The following is a 19,730-nucleotide window of genomic DNA, read 5'->3' as shown; positions in this document are numbered from 1 at the left end:
GTTGTAGGATTGAGGACCCTTGGCTACATGGCTGGCTGGAAGCTGGAAACCTGCCATGTCTCCTACAGGCAGCAGGCAGCTCCTTGTCTTGTGAGTGTTCCCAAAATGGCCACATACTTCAAGTCAGCAAGTAGAGTCTCAGATCAAGCATGCTCTCAGAGTCTACGCTGGTAGTGATCTGAGGCATGAGATCACATTACTGTTGTCATATTTTGTTGGTTAGAAGCAAGATCTAGGTTCCCCATACAAAGGGAAGGGAAATACATAAAGGCATATATAGCAGGAGGTAAGGAGTATTGGAAGGCCCACTTCAGAGTCTGCCTGCCACAATCATTGCTGCATTTTTCTATAAAGGTTGTACTGTTTGGTCACCCTACCAGTAATATATGCAAGTGCCTGTCAATTAATAGCCCTGTCAAGCATTGTTACTAAGTTTTTTAACTTTTTGCCAATCTGATGGGTGTAAAAGCTGTCTTGAACATCTTATGTTAAGGAGACAGCTTTTTTTCCTTCTTTTTTTTATGTATTACTGGTTGAACCCTCAGCCTGTCCATGTTAGGCAGGTGCTCTATTATTAGCTATGAGCCCAGCCCTTTTTTTTTTCTTTTAACTTTTTTTTGGCAGTACTGGGATTTGAACTCAGGGCCTCATGCTTGCTAGGCAGGCACTCGATTATCAATTGAGCCACTCAGCCAGCCAGTATTTTTGTTTCTGAGATGGGGTCTCTCAAACTATTTGCTTGGGCTTTCCTCAAACTTGTGATCCTCCTCCCTCTGCTTCCTAGGTAGCTGTGATTATAGGTCTGCACCATGACACCCAGCAATTTCTATTATGATTTCATGGTTTGTCCTCTTTTTGTTGAGGTGAAATGTGTGTAACAAAAGTAACTATTGTAAAATAAACAATTCCGGGTTGGTGTGCTCAGTGAGTGCCAAAGTACATAGGGAGGTGCTGGGTATTTGGTATATTCACAATATTGTATATATATCACTTCTATATAATTCCAGTTTTTTCATCAACCCAAAATAAACCCCCAGACCCATTAAGTAGTTACTCCCCATTTCTTCCACCCTACCCTGCACCTTTGCTTTTTAGCACTTTGACTTTGAGGTGTCTTAGATGTAGGTTTCTTTGTATTTTATCCTGTTTGTGTAAAGTAGCCCTTTCCTGTGCTTCTTGATGTTTGGGTATCTGTATTATCAATTCAGAATATCTTTTTCTGTTGGTGGCACATGTCTCTCATCCCAGCACTTGGGGGGCTGAGGCGGATGATTGCAAGTTCAAGGCCAGCCTGGGCTACATAGCAAGGCCCTGTCTCAAAAACAAAGCAAAAGTAAACCCCTGAGCCTGGGAAAGGGATATTAATTACAACTCTTCAGAATCCAGATTGGTTTTGTATAAGTCCTGGTCAGCTGAGCCTAAGAATAAATCTCCAAAATCCCACTTGTGCCACAGCAAACATAGGGTCAGGCTGAATTTGACTCAAATTTAAATCAACCAGCCTTTTCTTTTTGAGTCAACTTATCTTTTTGAAATTTGAAATTTTGGGGGCTAGTGGCAAGACCAAAGTGTTAGAGCACCTGCCTAGCAAATGTGAGGCCCTGAATTCAAAATCCTATTACCACCAAAAAAGAAAGAAATTTGAAATTTCCCTTTTAATAAGGAAATGCTGTCTAGTTGTGCTGAATGCCAAGTTTTCTCTGGAATATTTGGGAAAGATAGATTAGGTTATAGTTTGTACTCATTTTGGTGATATTTAAATTTAGTTTCTCAAGTTTTGGGCCTTTTCTACCTGAACTGTATATAAAAGATAGTGTACTTACTGAGATACGCATAGAACTAACTGTATTTGTTGTGATTAAAATACGTTATTTTGTTGTGCTGGGTGGGGGTACATTGTGGCATTTACAAACATTTCTCATGTAGACATATTTGTTTTATTAGTCTGTCTAATTTGTTCATGCCTAGGATAGTAGTATGCCTGCGTTTATAAGCACCAAGCAACTTTGAAGCTACAGAGCGACTTACTCCTGAATGGGGTCTGTTTGTTAATAAGGAAATGCCATCTAAGTTATGCTCAATGACAAATACTACTTCAGTAGCTAATTAGTTTTTGTTTTGTTTTATTTTGTTTTTTTTGGTAGTACTGGGGCTTGAACTCAGGGCCTACACCTTGTACATGATGGGTTTTTTTAAGATAGGGTCTCACATACTATTTGCACAGGTAAATAGTTCCTGGTCTCTGACTCCTGAGTAGCTAGGATTACAGCGTGAGCCATCAGTGCCCAACTTGTTTTTGTTTTAAATTGGTTTTGAACTCTGCTCTAGAGAACAGTTGCACATTGAAGTCTGCAACTATATTTTTTTAATTAAATTTTTTTTCTCATATGTAAACATAAGTACAGTGTAACTCTTTGCAGTTGATAGAACAGTATGTATTGAGATTTTTAATTTTTTTCAAGTATCTAATCATTTAGACTTAAGAATTCAGCGCTAATAAAACATATCGTTGATATTGTTTGTGGGAAAAATTGGTTATGTCTTGGCATTTCACTCTGTTCCAAGAAGATATTGATGTGCTATTGATCAGTTGAAATTTTTTCTTCTTGTACATAGTTGGACATTAGGAAAAATATTCAAACGTTAAAGAACCATTTTTTTTCTACTTAGATTAAAGTAAAGAATGTAAATTACAGTTTATGAGAGGATAAGCTAAAGAAACCCATTTTAAGAGGAAATATAGACTATGAGATAATGCAGTAGTAGTTTAGAGGCTGAAGATAAATTTATTCTTCATTCTGAAAGCCCTCTTAGACCAAAGAGGTATGTATTTCAAATCAAAATTTCTTCTTTTTTTTTTTTTTTCATTTTTCTTTTATTATTCATATGTGCATACAAGGCTTGGTTCATTTCTCCCCCCTGCCCCCACCCCCTCCCTTACCACCCACTCCACCCCCTCCCGCTCCCCCCCTCAATACCCAGCAGAAACTATTTTGCCCTTATCTCTAATTTTGTTGTAGAGAGAGTATAAGCAATAATAGGAAGGAACAAGGGGTTTTGCTGGTTGAGATAAGGATAGCTATACAGGGCATTGACTCACATTGATTTCCTGTGCGTGGGTGTTACCTTCTAGGTTAATTCTTTTTGATCTAACCTTTTCTCTAGTTCCTGGTCCCCTTTTCCTATTGGCCTCAGTTGCTTTAAGGTATCTGCTTTAGTTTCTCTGCATTAAGGGCAACAAATGCTAGCTAGTTTTTTAGGTGTCTTACCTATCCTCACCCCTCCCTTGTGTGCTCTCGCTTTTATCATGTGCTCATAGTCCAATCCCCTTGTTGTGTTTGCCCTTGATCTAATGTCCACATATGAGGGAGAACATACGATTTTTGGTCTTTTGAGCCAGGCTAACCTCACTCAGAATGATGTTCTCCAATTCCATCCATTTACCAGCGAATGATAACATTTCGTTCTTCTTCATGGCTGCATAAAATTCCATTGTGTATAGATACCACATTTTCTTAATCCATTCGTCAGTGCTGGGACATCTTGGCTGTTTCCATAACTTGGCTATTGTGAATAGTGCCGCAATAAACATGGATGTGCAGGTGCCTCTGGAGTAACAGTCTTTTGGGTATATCCCCAAGAGTGGTATTGCTGGATCAAATGGTAGATCGATGTCCATCTTTTTAAGTAGCCTCCAAATTTTTTTCCAGAGTGGTTGTACTAGTCTACATTCCCACCAACAGTGTAAAAGGGTTCCTTTTTCCCCGCATCCTCGCCAACACCTGTTGTTGGTGGTGTTGCTCATAAGTCTATTTTTCTTTTTTTTAAGTGCTCATAAATTTAGAGTAATAACTCAGTGGTAAGCCATTCAGGATTAATAACCCAGCAGAAAAAAATGTTATAAATAGATAGCTAATAAAAAGAAATATAAGGTGCTCCATCTTTTAAGAAAATACAAATGTAAAAACCACACTAAGATGCCATTTTTCAATGACTACATTGCAAAGATCTGAAGGTTAGATAACTGTTAGTGAAGATGTAGGAAAGCATGTTGCTAGTAAAGGAATAAATTAGTAAGTCTTATGAAGAGTGATTAACAATATTTGTCAAAATGCAAATACATATTTCTACAGTTCAAGTTGGGGGAAGCTTTCTACAGGTATACTTCTATATGTGGAAATTATTTATGCTAAGGGGATTAGTTTTACATAATAGCAAAAGATTAGAAATAATTAAATATCTTTAATTGGGATTTTGATAAGTCATGTAGTGGAAAATTAAGGAAGTACTGTGTACTGTTAGGGAAAGGGGTTCAGGATACATCAGGAGTTGGCAAAGTTAAGTGTTCATGTTCCCTATGTGTATGCCTCTGCACTCTTCTGTACTCTTGTACCCTTCTGTAAGATTTTAAGATTTAATGGTTTATAGTACAATTTCACAATTGCTTTTTGCACAGTGTAACTTTTTTTGGAGGGGGCAGGGTGCTGGTAATTGAATTCCAGTGCTCTGTCTTTAACCTCTGCTCAGTGTAATGCTTTTATGATTTATATGTATTTAGACCAGCACTGTTCAAAATCTGTGGACATAATGCAGCCCACAAATGCAAGGCATATATGTAATTTTAAATTTTGTAAGAGCTACATAAAAGGGTAAAATAGAAACAGTATAATAGCCCAGTTGTTTAATAGCCTATCATACCCAAATTTATTTTGACATATAATCAATATTAAAAAATTATTGAGATACTTTGTGTTCCTTTTTATATCAGGTCTATTAGATCTGGGTTTGTTTTACACTTACAATACGTTGCAATTTGTACCTTTTAAGTATTTGTAAAGTCACATGTGATTAGTGGCTTTACCTTATTGAACAGAGTAGCTGTGATTCAGGACTTTTGATGCTTAAGAGTTTGCATGTATTCCTACCACCAGAGGTCAGTCAAGTGTCACCATGTTGATGCAAAAGAAGAGTATTTTGTATTGGAGTTTTCTAATCTGCAATGCAAAGATTATTCTGTATTCAGAATAATCTCTTATCAAGAATAACATTTATGGTTGGTAAAATAGTTTGTGCCAAAGGGTTCATGGCCTCTTCAGACACATAGTCTGTGGTGTTCTGCCCTTACAGATGTATTTTTTCCTCATTCTGTTCTTGAATAACACTCCTGAGACTTTTCCCTTGTACATTAGGGCTGTTAAATGTATAGTAAATATACAATTTTACCCTATTTAGGCCTTATTAACTTGGTAAGCTTGTTTACATCTTTTTTGCTAAGAACCTCAAGCAGGTAATATTTGATTACTGAACCACATATTCCTGGGTTTTAAAGTTTCAGCTTGGTTCAAAATCACCTCAGCATTAAGGTCTATACTTACATTTATATTTTTCATCTTCTCCACAGAAATACCTTCATAGAAATACTAGAATTCTTAAAGATTTATAGTGGAGTGTATTGGTTTCATAAACATTATTGCTAACATATTACATTATGTTAATATTCCCTTATACACAGAACTGTTGAAAAGATATAGCTAAAATCAAAGGTATAGAGAAATAGTTGATCTCACTCTTTGCTTGCTTGATTTTTGATCATTTCAGTTTTAGACGATCTGTTTTAATATGTCTCTTACATGCCTATTAAAATCCTTTTTATAATGCAAATAATTTGTAGTTCTGTAGTAGTCTCTGCAAATTTTTAAGGCCTTGTTATATATGTCCTCAGTGATTGGATGATAGCCTTTTAATAGTAGTCTTACAGAGTACAGTTAATATATTTTTTGCTACGAGTTAGGGTAGAGAGTTCTGTGGTTCTGATTAGTTGGGGAAATTTTGATAATAGCAGTCATAAAAAGTTGGCTTTCTGTAACTTACCAAAGTGCTTGGTACTGTTATTAGCACCTTAAGGTTAGGTGATTTCTAATTTTTTTTACTTGATTATTATTTACTCAGAAATTGATTACTAGTAATTTTTTAAATAAAGACTATGAATTTATTTCCAAATCCTTTTACTTTGTGTTACATTATTTATATATTTATATATTTTTCAGTTCAAGGATCCAGATCCTTGCATGTGCTAGGCAAACGTTCTACCACTGAGTTTCATATGTAGCCCATGGTTTTTTTTGAACTCTAAGCTGAGAACAGCCACTGAAGGACTGGGGTTAGAAATGCATTTTTTGATTGCGCAGACAGAAAGAAAAGGAAGAGATAATTCTGGAGAGTAGGGCTTTTTGGTGGGTCTGGCAGATGGTGGAATGGTTAGGCTGCCATTATGGCAGCTTCTTCTTTCTTTCTTTTTTTTTTTTTTGGTGGTACTGGGGATTCAACCCAGGGGACTCGACCACGTTAGCTATATCTCCAGTCCTGGCAGGCTCTTACATAAGCAGCACTAAGTCCCAGAGCTAAGAGCTTTCAAATTCCAATATAAAAAATAAGTTTATTTTTGTTAGGTGACTGATAGAGGTTGGCCACAACTGAGAGGATGTATCTCTTCTCTTCTTTAAAGTGTGCACATCATATACACACACATCCCTATTTTTTCTAACCGGAATAAAGTTTTAGAGATATAACTGACACATTAAAATCTAAATATACTTATTCTATTTGGTTATATAAATCATCGTATTACACATAGAATTTAGGAGTAAAATTATTTTTTCTTTGATTATTTCATGAAATAATTCTGTTCAAATTCTTCATATGTAATTGGGATCACTTTGGAGTAACTTATCTTTCTAAGACGATTGTTTGGGTGACAGCTGTGAGAAATATAAGTAACTTCATTGAGTCTTCAGATATAAGGTGATTCCTTTTTGTTTAAAAAACTAATTTTGGGGGACTAAAACCCTCACCTGATATCTGAACACATGATAATTCCTTACACCTCTTTTTTAAATTGATCTTTAAAAGTATCTCTCAATTTTAAGAAGTCAGGATCCTAGTGAACTTTATTCTTATTGAATAATTAAGCAAGCTTTAGTTGTTAATGTGGATTTTGTCTTTTTTTTTTTTTTTTCTTTGAGGGGTTGGATATAATTGCCTTATTTCATTTCAGGGATCCTTCTAAAGTAAATATTCTGGTACCTGGTGCTGGACTAGGAAGATTGGCCTGGGAAATAGCTATGCTAGGTTATGCTTGTCAAGGAAATGAATGGAGTTTTTTTATGCTCTTTTCTTCCAACTTTGTACTCAACAGGTATTTAATTTACTTTTTGCTGGAAATAGTAATTTCTAGAATCAGATTGACTTATTTTTGAACAATTCTGAATTTGAAGATATATACATAGTATCGGATTATGATATACAAATCATACATATTTATGTTGAATTCAAAATGCTTATATAAATTACCACTTGAACCAAAATGCTACCTGGTTAACAGAATGTTGAAACAAGATGAGTAAATGACTTTGGAAAGTGACTTGAGCATTCTATGAAGCTGAAATGATTTCTGTATAGACTCTTCAGGACTGGGTTTGATACAGGAAGGAGTATTTTATCATTGTTTCTTAGACTTCTTCACCCTTTTAGTTTATGTAGTAGAATTAAGAGTTCAGAGTAGCAATCACAACTTTTCCTCAATCAAGTTCATATAAAATGGACAAAAGTATGCTCATGTGTTGGAAAGATCTCTGAGAATTCTGTGGCCTCTATTAGAATAGAAGGTAGTGGAAAAAGAGTTATTATTTTTAAAGTCAGAAGATAGTTGTTACAGCAAAACAAATAGCTGCCTTTTTAAAATAATATGTTGTCTCAGGTGGCAGTATGAGTTTAGGGGTTGGTGAGAAGGGAAAAAGAAGAGGGCTATATAAAATAGTTAAATAGGTAGCAAACTGTTTTAGTTGAAGCCACTACTATTTTTTGAAAACGAGTTTGACTGCTTTTACTTGAGTTTGAAGTTTAAAAATACACTTTTATAAATTTGAATGAAGTTTACATTTATATCTCTAATTTTTTTTCCTGTCTTTTAATCCATGATTGGTTGCTCATCTACATGTATTTGTACATTTTCAGATAACTGAGTGGGATGTAGTGTTGCCACTGTTAAGTTCTAATGAGTTATATATGCAAACCTTCAATCAAACAGATTATATTTTAGTCTTTAAGGTAGGTTTTCTTGGTAAAATGTTAACACTGAATTTTATGCTCATATTTTGCAGATGTTCTGAAATTAATAAATATAAACTTTATCCTTGGATCCATCAGTTTAGCAATAACCGGAGATCAGCTGATCAGATTCGACCCATCTTTTTCCCTGATGTTGATCCCCACAGTCTTCCTCCTGGTTCTAACTTTTCTATGACAGCAGGAGATTTTCAGGAGATTTATTCAGAATGCAGTAAGTTCAAAGCAAGCATTTGGAAGGTGTCATCCTTTATTCTAAACTTAATCAACCAATGTTTTGGTCATTCATTTTGATGGCAGAATATATAATATTTTCAGGGTCATGCACAAGGCAATGTTAGGAAATATAAAGAAATATATTTATAATCAAATTTAGACTCCATTGGGTCTGTTATTATAAGACAATGAGTAAACAAAGTACAAATGTATCAGGAATGCAATAAATATGAAAGTAAGATAGTATGAGAAAGCTCTTTATAGAAAGGCTGTGACTTGAAGGATAGAGAAGAAGAGTGTTTAGTCAGGCAGAAGTATAAGCATATGAATGAATAAGGTAGTGAGGAACAACAGCATAGCCAGACTGGCAGGGAAAGAGATTTAATAAGAAATATGGCCAGAAAAGGATGTTGGTTCTGGATTGTGGGATACCTTTATAATCAGGTTGTAAAATTGCATTTCAACCTGGCAAACCTTTGAAAACATTTGAGTTAGACAATGAGAGGAAGGGTAATAGTAATGGGAAAAGAGAAACGAGAGATTGGCAGAAACAGGAAGAAGAAAACAGTGCTGAGTGGTCAGCAAAATCATTCTTTCAACAAATATTTGCTTAGTACCTACTATATAACAGGTATGTTCTAGGCTTCAAAACAGAACAGTGAGTAAAATATAGTCTCTGTCCACAAGGGACTAATTCTAGAAGGGGAAGAGAGGCAATAACAAATAAATAACAATATTGAGAGGGAGAAAAGTTTGGGTACCAGGGTGTGCACAGTGGCTTGGGAGAGGCTACTGTTTTTTTCTGTTTTTGTTTTTTTCGTTGGTACTCACGTTTGAACTCAGAGCCTTATACTTGCTAGGCGGGTGCTTTACTGCTTGAGACACTCCACCAGCCCAAGGCTGCTGTTTTATATAGAGTTGTCAGGGGAGGCCTTTCTAAAAGCAGAAACTAAAGAGAGAAATGTCAAGCCGAGAACTTCAAAAGAGTGATTTGGGGGAAATGTTGCACACAGAAGGAATAACTGTGGAAGGGGTACAGAGACTGCTTGTTATACTCCAGGAGGAACCTGGGGTACATTGAGTGGGTAGGACAGTGGGATGATCAGAGGGTTGAAAGTTGGAGAACAGACATGTGGGCCACAGCAAAGATTCTAAGTTGTACTCTGAGAGAAATAGGAAGCCATTGGAGAGAGGACTTAGAATAAGGTAGTAACAACATAGGAAATGCTTCACCTATTTGATTTTGTTTTACAGCATAGAGTTTTTAATTTTGGGGACAAACTGTACTCTGAAGTTAGAAAGGGACAGATGGATGATCTTAGCTGTGGGTAAAAGTTACGGAGCAAGGTCTCAAAATAGGAGTGAAATAATGGAAAGCTTCACTTAAGCAAGGATTGCTTTCATCTGGAGCAAGGTTTGAAAAAGCAGAGGGTGCAGAGAGTCCTTGGTTGGGGTCAAGTGCTTCCAATCAAGTGCTTTTACCTGTGCCAGGCCACAGATTTAAATGAAGACTAGGGGCTGTGAATGTGGCTCAGTGGTAGATTGCTTGCCTAGCATGTGCAAGGCCCTGGGTTCAATCACCAGTACCACAACCAAAAAAAAAAAAAAGTAGTGAAGGCTAGAAGTTGAATGAATATATGTTAACAAAACTTGCACATATCATTTGATAATGCCTAATGGGATATGTTATCACAAATAGTTTCTAAATTGATTACTTTATTAGATTATTGACAATTGTTTATGAATTACAGTATATCTCCCATAGATGATTATATAGTAGGTTATGTTGATTATAGTATTGGTTAGAAGTTAGCTTCTGTAACCAACCTGCAGTTAATAAAATATCAATACTTTGTAAGAAGTACCTGGCAAGTTTAAAGCAAACTAATATAACAGTGCCGTGTTCTGGTTTTTCTTGATTAGATACCTGGGACTGTATTGCAACCTGTTTCTTCATAGACACTGCTCACAATGTAATTGATTATATTGACACAATATGGAAAATACTCAAGCCAGGTGGAATTTGGATAAATCTTGGTAAGTGCTTCAGTATTTATTAAGTTTCATATTAATCTGAGTCATTTGAGCTGTTTTTACATTTGGTAGCTTCACAGCACCAAATGCCCATGAACATGCTGTACATGTTTTAAAACCTCTGCAGTTTCCTTTAGACTACATCTAGTGGCAACGCTTGCAAAAGGCAGAAACTTAAACATCAGTATATTTATATTTAGGTCAAACTCATAATAGTCATAATTTCAGACCATAGTCAGGAACCGGTGGCTTATGCCTGTATTCCTAGCTACTCATGAGGCAGAGAGCAAGAGAATTGTGCTTCAAAGCCAGTCCAGGAAAATAGTTCTCAACCCTGTCTCAAAATACCCAACACAATAACAGGCTACAGAGTGGCTCAAGTGGTAGAGTGCCTGACTAGCAAGCACGAAGCCCTGAGTTCAAACCTTAGTACTACCCCCACTCAAATAATAGTAATTTTAGACTACATTTTTAACCTGATGGTTAGGTAACCATTACCTTATTTTTCCTAACCCCCATTCTATGGAGATAGCAGAATATTATGCTAAGAAGATAGTGGTTTTTGTTGTGGTTTTGTTTTTTCTGAGACTATGTAGCCCCAGCCTAGAACTCATGGAACTTCCTGCGTCAGGCTCCCAAAGCTGGGATGACAAGGCATGCTCCACCATGCCCAGTCTTTTTTTTTTTTCCATTTATTCATATGTGCATACTTTTAGATTACTTTGAGGTTAAGAAAAAACAGAAATATAATTTCATTTATGCAAAAAACTTGTATCCTACTGCCTTGTTGGGAACCAAAAGCCACACTCTGATAAGGTCACTGTGGCTTAGCAGCATTTTGACAAGGTCGGAATCTGCCAGTGCACCATGTCTCTATCACGGTGGGAAGTAATGCTAAATGGTTTTCCTTGACTAAAAAGAAGTTTATTCTTAGTCAAGGATACTGGCAGTAAAAATACAGGATGGCAAAAACAGAAAAGTTGTAAATGATCAGAGTGTTTTTGTTGTTTAAGTCTCTTCGTCTCTTGTATAAAGCTGGCTGAGAAAAATAAAACTTTGCCAGGTGGTCATCAGCCTTCTGGCCCTCTCGATACATGTTTTGTCATTCCCTTCCTGAGTGAGTCTTTTTGTATGTCCTGTCTTGTTCATTCCTGCCCTGAGCCCTTTGGGGTCAAGAACCTCTGTGATTGCAGCACTGCCTGATGCCAAAAATCAAAGGAGTATGACACAATCTTCCCATCTAGAATATGTAGGAAATTGCCAGTTTTGTCTTTTTAAAATAAAGGGAATATAATAAAATATCAATGTAAGTATATTCTTTCTTTAGTGAGATATATAAACTATGTTTAGAAAGACATCAAGAATAGAATATAAAGGCTTTCAAGATGAGGCTTATATTGTATTAGAACACAGATGATATGGTTTTAGTTTTATTGTTCAGATTTTGCCATCAAGACTCAAGTAGTAAGTCTTCCACAGTTCTTTTTAGAATCCCATAGGATCAGATGCGACAGTTGTAAAATACAGTCATAAGAATCAAACACCTTAAACTTTAGGTCTTTAAAACTAGTTACTTTAGGAAACTTTGTCCAAGTAATGGTTAAAAAATATTACCTACTGGATACTTGCTCCCTGTGAGTTTGGAACTATGTTATCCCCTTATAAATACTGTTGCAAATCTCAGAGCAATCTTACATTGAAAAGGCACTATTTAATGGTTGAAGAAACTGAATCTTGGGTTAAGTAACTAGCAGAAAGATCCTATAGCTTGTGTGTGGCAGAGACAGACTTATAGCCTGGCATTTATTGTCAGTTGGTAACTTAACAGTAACGTGTTCCTGTCTTTATGTAATTATGGTTTTGATCCTAGGTACTGAATTTTGGTAAGGTTTTCAGTATTTCCAGAGTACTTGACTTAACTTTCATAGAAGCAACTTTGTTTATGAGCACTTCTTTTGTTATTTTATCAAGTGTGTCATAATAACAATTATAGCTGCCTGAAACAAGTATAATTGGCCCTTGTAACCAGGAGCATACCATTGGTTAAGAGTAGATGTGCTGCAGTGTGGCTTGCAGACTGTCATGTGCAGAAGTCATGGAGCACATTGACTAACAGGAAGTCAGGACTGCCAGTCATTAACTGTAGAGTTTGAAAATATTTTTGAGAATTATAATAATGGAAAAGCGTATTAAAAGTAATTATTTGGAAGGTTAATATTTTACAAATAAAATCGTTTGCATGTATAAGTTAGAGAATATTTTAAAAATCTCAGTATCAACTATTTCTTAAATATTGGTGTATTCCAGTGTTTTTCATTTTTTATGCCATGTATTCATTCTTTACTCCATGTTCCTCCTATCTAGTTGGATGGCTTTCCCTATTCTTTCAATTCCCAGTCTGTATCTCCCATCCAAATATTTCTCATACTCCAAGCCAGTCTTGTCTTACTTGGATGAACCACTGATACTTAAAAATCTATGTATCTCTCTGGGTGCCAGGTGCTCACAGCTGTATAATACTTGCTACTCAGGAGGCAGAGATCAGGAGGATTGCAGTTTGAAGCCAGCCCGGGCAAACAGACCCTATCTCGAAAACACCCAACACCAAAAAGGGTTTGTGGAGTGGCTCAGACAAAAAACAAAAAACTGTGTCTCAAGAAGATGATGTCCATTCTTCCCTGGTACCTTTCTTATCATCTACTCAGATTCCACCAACCAACAAACTGGTTTTATTATTATTAGCTAGCCTGAGCTGCCATGACAAGATACCACAGATTGGATAGTTTACTGGAATTCCAAGAGTAAAGTTCCAGCCAGGTTGACATCCAGTAAGGGCTCTCCTCACAGGTTGCACATGGCTCTTTGGGCCTGGGGTTGGGGAAAAGAGGACAAAAGAGTGTAAGTGAGGGCTGGGGTCCTTTCTCAAGTGGTAGAGCATTTGCCTAGCATGCAAGGGCCTGGGTTGAATCCTCAGTAAATCCTTAGTAAATAACCTCATTTAACTTTAATTATTTCCTTTTAGGCCCTATCTACAAATGTAACTATGCTGGGGATTAGGGCTTCCTATAAATTAGGAAGGGTAGTAATGAACATGAACATTCCTTACCGTCTGCATCCAGTTAATATGAAAGTTTAAATTTTTTTGTTGTACTAGGATTTGAGCTGAGGGCCTTGTACTTGCTAGGCAAACATTCTACAGCTTGAGCCACACCATCAGCTCATTTTTTGCTTGAGGTTATTTTTCCAGATAGGGTCTTGCTTTTTTTCCTGGCTGGTGTAGGATCACAGTTCCCCTACTTATGCTTCTTGTATAGGTTGGATTATAGATGTGCCCCCTCCACACTCGGCTTGTTTGTTGAGATGGGCTGTTGCTGATTTTTTGCCTGGCTGGCCTCACGCTGTGAAATTCCCAGTGTCTCCTCGGTAGTTGGGATTATAAGTGTGAGCCACTGAATGGGACTGGAGGTTGAACTCAGGGCTTTGCAGATGCAAAGCAGGTGCTCTACCGCTTGAACCACACTTCCAGTCTATTTTGCTCTGGTTATTTTGGAGATGAGGGTCTCATCAACTATTTAACCCAGCTGGCCTGGAATAGTGATCCTCCCAGTCTCACCTTCCCAAGTAGCTAAGATTACTGGCATGGGCCATTAGCGCAAGTTGAATCTCTTAAAACTCTATAATGGTTTCTCACCTATGGCACTACTGACATGCCCCGCCCAAAAGGCATGTGATTCTTCAATTTGGGGATGATTGGGTCTCTCTGTTATAAGTCAGTTAACAGCATCCCTGGTCTCTACCAGGGTACTACCAGTAGTACCTCCCAGTTATGACAACCAAAAACTGTCTTTATACATTGGAAAATGTCCCTGGGTAGGGAAAAAAATTGCTTCACCTTAATAATTGCTTGTCTGGGTTAGGATTAGTTTCTTACTGTGTCCCTGTCCTTCAGTTGTCTGCAGTTTTTTATGGCCTTTGCATGTCTCAGTATTTTCACCAGTGATCTTTCCAGTGTGTAAATCTATGCCTCCCTGCATGAAGCTCTAGCTTTCTTAAAAACTGAAACTCTCCAGGATTACGTATAGGGCCTTTTGTGATCTTTCTTCTGTCTTAGGTCTCCGCTTTCTCCCCCTCTTGCTTCCTGTCCTCTCTAAACTTGATGAGAGCTGGGTTCTAATGCTTTTTTAGCCACTTGGTATAGAGCCTGGCTGGCAAATAGTGGATATATTGTGCATGTGAATGAGTGGATCATTCCAGATTTGAAAGAAGGAACAAAGTATGTTCAGGTATCTGAGAGGGAGCTTGGCTGCCAAGAGATCTGACAAAGTGGCATCTGTATTGGCAATTCTTAACATTCTCTTGGTTTTTACTTCAGCCATATGGATCTGGAGGCTTATTTTTCTCTGAAAACTGCAAGTGTATCAGCCCCTTAAGGGTGTTTTGCTCTATGCATACATAGACTTAGAATACGAGTATATTCACATATAAGGAGAAACACAATTGCTGCTGTCCTCTAATACTGACAAACTATATGAAAGTAAATTAGGAAAATATTGCCTAAGTTGCATCAAGTCAGAGTTGGAGGATTACTAGTCTTTAAAATGCTTTAAAGGAAATTTGAGATACTCTTAACACTCCCCATTGTTAGGGAAAGCTGTCGAGCTATTTAAGGGAACTGTTTACCTATACTCTAAATTTGACTGTTAGCCTATTATTTTGTATGGCCTTATCAGGTAGGATTTTTAATTCTTATTCTTAAATGGTTAAGGGGAGAAACACAAATAAATGGTAGCATATGTGGCTCACAAAGCTTAAAATATTTGCCATCTGGTCTATCACACAATTACATTCACTGTTATATACCTTATTAATTACACCTGTAGAAGTCTGACTGGGGAAAATAATCAGGTATGGGCAAAGACTAAAGACTGGTTAATGGGCAGACATACCCAGCAAAAACTTAGACCAAATCTACATTTCTAAAAGCAATGGAATAGATAAATAGTCCTAAAACATCTACACAGTAAAAATGTCAGTTCAAATTATTAATGTACATCCTATCATTTCCCCTGTAACAAATTTGGAAGTATTTTGTTTAATAAAAATTCTTTTTTTCTTTTTTTGAAATCAGATATTTTGGAGATCTAATTGACATATAATAAAGTTCTCCTTTTTGAAAAATGTACATTTTGATGGATAATCATGTAACCACTTCGCTGTGGAATGTTTCATTTTCATCACCCCCAAAGTTCTCTGTGCTTTGTTGTCATCATTTCACTCCTAACTCTCATACCTGACAGTCACTATTTGGATTTCTGTTACTGTAGTTTTCCCTTTTCCAGAATGTCACAAAAGTAGTCATACAGTAAGTTTGTCTCTGGCTTCCTTTACTTAGTGTAATGCTGTGAATCTGAAAAGATTCACCCATGCTGCTGCATAGGTTGCGCCCCTCTATTGCTGAGTCATATTCTACTGGATATATTGTATTTTGTTTATCCATTTACTGGTTGATAGACATTTAGGTTGTTGCCACATTATTATGATTATGAATAAAGTTGCTATAACCATGTGAACACATCTTTCTGTGGCTGTAAGTTTTCATTTCCCCTGGGGTTATCAAGTAATAGACTTGCTTTATCATATATGGTGAGTGTGTCTACAACTTCTTAAGAAAATATCAACCTGTTTTTCAAAGTAACTGTACTATTGCATACCACCAGTTGCTAAGGTATTGAAACAAATACTCATTAAATTGTGACTGAAAATTTATACAGGTGGAATATCCCTAATGAAAATGAAATGCTCCACTGCAACAGCAACTTGTTCTCGCAGATGGAAGTTTCCACATCTGACTTCATGTTATGGATCACCATAAGAATACACGTGCACTAAAAATGTTGCAAAAAATTACCTTCAGGGATTGAGGGTGTTGCTCCGTAGCAGAGTACTTGTGAAGCATGCACAAGGCCCTGAGTTCATTCAGCACTGCAAACAAAAACAAAACCTGCACCATATACATATATATACACACACATGAAAATATTCCAAAACACTTGTCCCAAGTATTTCAGATAAAGGACTGTTAGCCCATAACTCTTTTGGAAAGCATTTTGGCAATCTAAATCAAATCAGTAAAAATGCTTAATTCTTTTTGACCTTTAAGAAACATCTTTTTAAGGGAAAATCTGCAATGTACAGAAATATTTGTCAAAGCACCATTTATAATAGAAGACATACCACAGCTGTTTTCTTTGGTAAAATTAGAGATTCTTAAAATGTACATTCAGCACTATTCAAGGCATTTTGGTAGATTCAAAAGAAATTTAAGATGTTTCTTGGCATGTAGTTTGTAAACTAGTTATAAAACAGTGCCACTTAACATGAAAATAATCAGTGAGCAATCCTCTGTTGGAGTAAATGAGTTTTAATATATGCACTGTTAAGAGGATGAGCAGTAGGGCTGAAGACTTGGATGGATTTCAACAAGGGTTTCTTTTTTTTTTAATTAGGATATATTCATTGTACAGGGGGGATTCATTGTGACAATTCCAAATAGGCTTATACTGTACATTTGTTAGGTTGCCCCTACCATCTCCCCACCTCAACCTCCCCACCCCACTTAAAGCAATTGCAAGAGATTTTATTTCAACAAGGTTTTCAAGCATGACTAAAGTTTGAGTTTGAAAAAATGGAGCTTTCTCCAGATTGAACACAAATATCATGAATAGAGGTAAAAATGTGGCTTGAGTGTAAGAATCACTGGAGTATACACACACACACACACACACACACACACACACGTAAAACCATATCATCAGAGGCTTTTGAAATAAAGCAGAAACAAAATAAACCCTAAAAGCTGGAGTTTGCCATGAGGCTCTACATTCTTATAAAAGGGTACTGGAGAATAGTTAAGGACACAGCAGGTGCCTAGTAAATGGTAGCTGCCATCATTTTTACTGTACTAATACAACTAACAGTAATTTAGGTTTGATGAAGTAGTTTGATAAGGAACCATTGTTATTATCTCTTGAAAAAAGTGCTAACATTAAATAAATTATACTCAAGGTCATTTTTGTTTAATAGCTTATGGAGGATAAAAAAAATAGGGGAAGAGCCAGGCGTTGGTGGCTTACGCCTGTATTCTTAACTACTTGGGAGGCTGAGATTAGAAGGATCATGACTCCAGGCCAGTGCAGGCAAATAGTTTGCAAGACCCTATCTTCAAAATAACAAGAATAAAATGGACTAGAGGTGTGGCTTAAGCTGTAGAGTGCATGCTGTGCAGGCATGAAGCCCTGAATTCAAACCCATGTCTCACCAATCAGAGAAAAGAAAAATAAGGTGAGAAATACTTTTACCCTGCATATGATCAACAGGATAGTGAGCCTCTTAGGAGCAGAAACTTTGTCCCATTCGTTATTTTTATCTGCCATGATTAGCACATTATATGAAGAGTTGGGTAGAAAAGAGGATGCAAGATTTATACTTAATGAAAGGTAAAGAGAAGGCGGTCTAAATTAGTCTGAGGTATAACTGTTAATGTTGCCTTGGATGAGGCTTATGGTTTGGGCAAAAAGTGAGAGAGAGAAAGTGAAAATTTCTAGTTTCAACCAGATGTTAATTCCCTGAATATATGGAATGAGAGAACAGTAAAGGGAAGAAAGTCATAAAAATAGGTGCAATACCTGTCATTTACTCAGTGCTGTATTTATGCCAAGTGTACTGCATATTATTTCACATTAAGGTCATGCTAATGATAAAACAGATTTAGTGACTTGCCCATAGTCACACAATTATAAGTCGGAGCTAGGGTAGCTGGGACATGACAGTGCACTTAAAAAGCCCCCTTTGGCTTGTGTTAGAGCATCTGCATAGCAAGTGGAAGGCCTTGAGTTCAAGTCCCAGTACTGAAAAAAAAGAAGAAAGAACAAAAGCCAGCGTTTGTGTAACCTCCTTCCTGGAAGCCTTCCCTAAATTTTTCTCCACCTTCACACTCTTATCCAGGCTAACATAATCCTCTCTTTTTATGATAACTAGTTTGTAACTGCAGTTTTGCATTTACTTACAGAACTATAATTACAATATGCCTTTGGAGTTTGGGGACTTAACATTCTGTGATTCAGCTACTCCTTCAGTAACTGAAGAGTTACAGATGAAGGTCCATGATGTGGATAGTCACACTGCCGGGCAGGTATACACAGAGGGATTCGCCATGCTTATAGGCCCAGCTCTCAGATGTTAGTTACTGGGCCAAAGTATCAGAGATTTGGATAATTGTCCCCAGCAAATATAATGGTTCTTTTCCTTTTTATTTTTGTCTCATCCAGTGTTCAACGTAATAAACTTGAAATTCAGTCTAATATAGCTACTAGTACATGCTTATATTCAAGTAATTTACTCATAGTGTCTTTAACCTATAGGTCCTCTTCTGTACCATTTTGAAAATCTGGCAAATGAACTTTCCATAGAATTGAGCTATGAGGATATAAAAAATGTTGTTCTGCAATATGGATTTCAGCTAGAGGTAAGGATGGAATAAAATATTGCCAAAGTTTAGCCTTCAAAGCCTTTAAACAGGAATGTAGATAAAGATTTGGGATAATGTGTACATGAAGGGAGACTATAAGCTGGGGAAATAAGTTTTCAATAAGTGATAGCTGATCATCATAACACTGGAAGTAGACAAGTCTCCGGCCTGTCTACTAAAACTGAAAGGAGTTTAGTTCTCTAAGTTCTTTTGTCCTGCATGATCTTTTTAATCATGGGTTTGGCTATCGTGTTTCTATTCATTAACTTATAAGCATTCCATTCATTTAAAAAATAACAAATAGATTTGTTCTTAAGAATAAACAGAGGAGATTAACCCACATAACACTCTGAGACCTGCCAGGAAAAAAAAAAAAGACGAATAGAACAATGTATTAAAGTGGTTTCAGATCTCAAGCTCTGGATTAAGACTGTCTGAGTTTGAATCTCAGTTCTACCATGTATTAGTGGTGTATGATCTTGAATAACTGTGTAGCCTGTTCTTTGTAAAAGATTACTGATAGTACGAATCTTATGGAGGCAGTCGTTGTGACAAGTGGATGTATACTTAAGGTAATAACTACCACATAAAAGTGCTCAGCATTTCTTAGTTGTATTGTCATCATGATAATCATGATTTTTGTTTCTCTTACAGGTAGAAAAAGAATCTGTATTATCAACATATACTGTGAATGACCTCTCTATGATGAAATACTACTATGAATGTGTCTTGTTTGTGGTCCGTAAACCACAATAATGGTCTTTTTCTTATGTGATATCACCCGGGAAACAGTTTAGTAAGAGTAAATGCTGAAATAAACAACACAAAA

General features: G+C 36.6%; 1 protein-coding gene across 3 annotated transcripts in view; it reads left to right on the top strand.

Moving 5' to 3' along the window:
• The window catches only part of Carnmt1 (carnosine N-methyltransferase 1), a 33,729-nt gene extending 13,999 nt beyond the window's left edge, over positions 1-19,730 (top strand). The window contains exons 4-8 of one of the 3 annotated variants that reach the window (XM_020186236.2): positions 7,055-7,195; positions 8,160-8,338; positions 10,264-10,377; positions 18,795-18,898; positions 19,556-19,730. In XM_020186236.2, the coding sequence (XP_020041825.2) occupies positions 7,055-7,195; positions 8,160-8,338; positions 10,264-10,377; positions 18,795-18,898; positions 19,556-19,657 (640 nt within the window). In that variant the 3' untranslated portion in view covers positions 19,658-19,730. The other 2 variants (XM_020186245.2, XM_074052068.1) reach the window with 2 other exon arrangements.

This window comes from Castor canadensis, chromosome 13 (assembly GCF_047511655.1).
Source record: "Castor canadensis chromosome 13, mCasCan1.hap1v2, whole genome shotgun sequence".
Lineage (NCBI taxonomy): Eukaryota > Metazoa > Chordata > Mammalia > Rodentia > Castoridae > Castor > Castor canadensis.
Note: the sequence above shows the minus strand (reverse complement) of the source record. Positions and strands in the feature narration are given on the sequence as shown.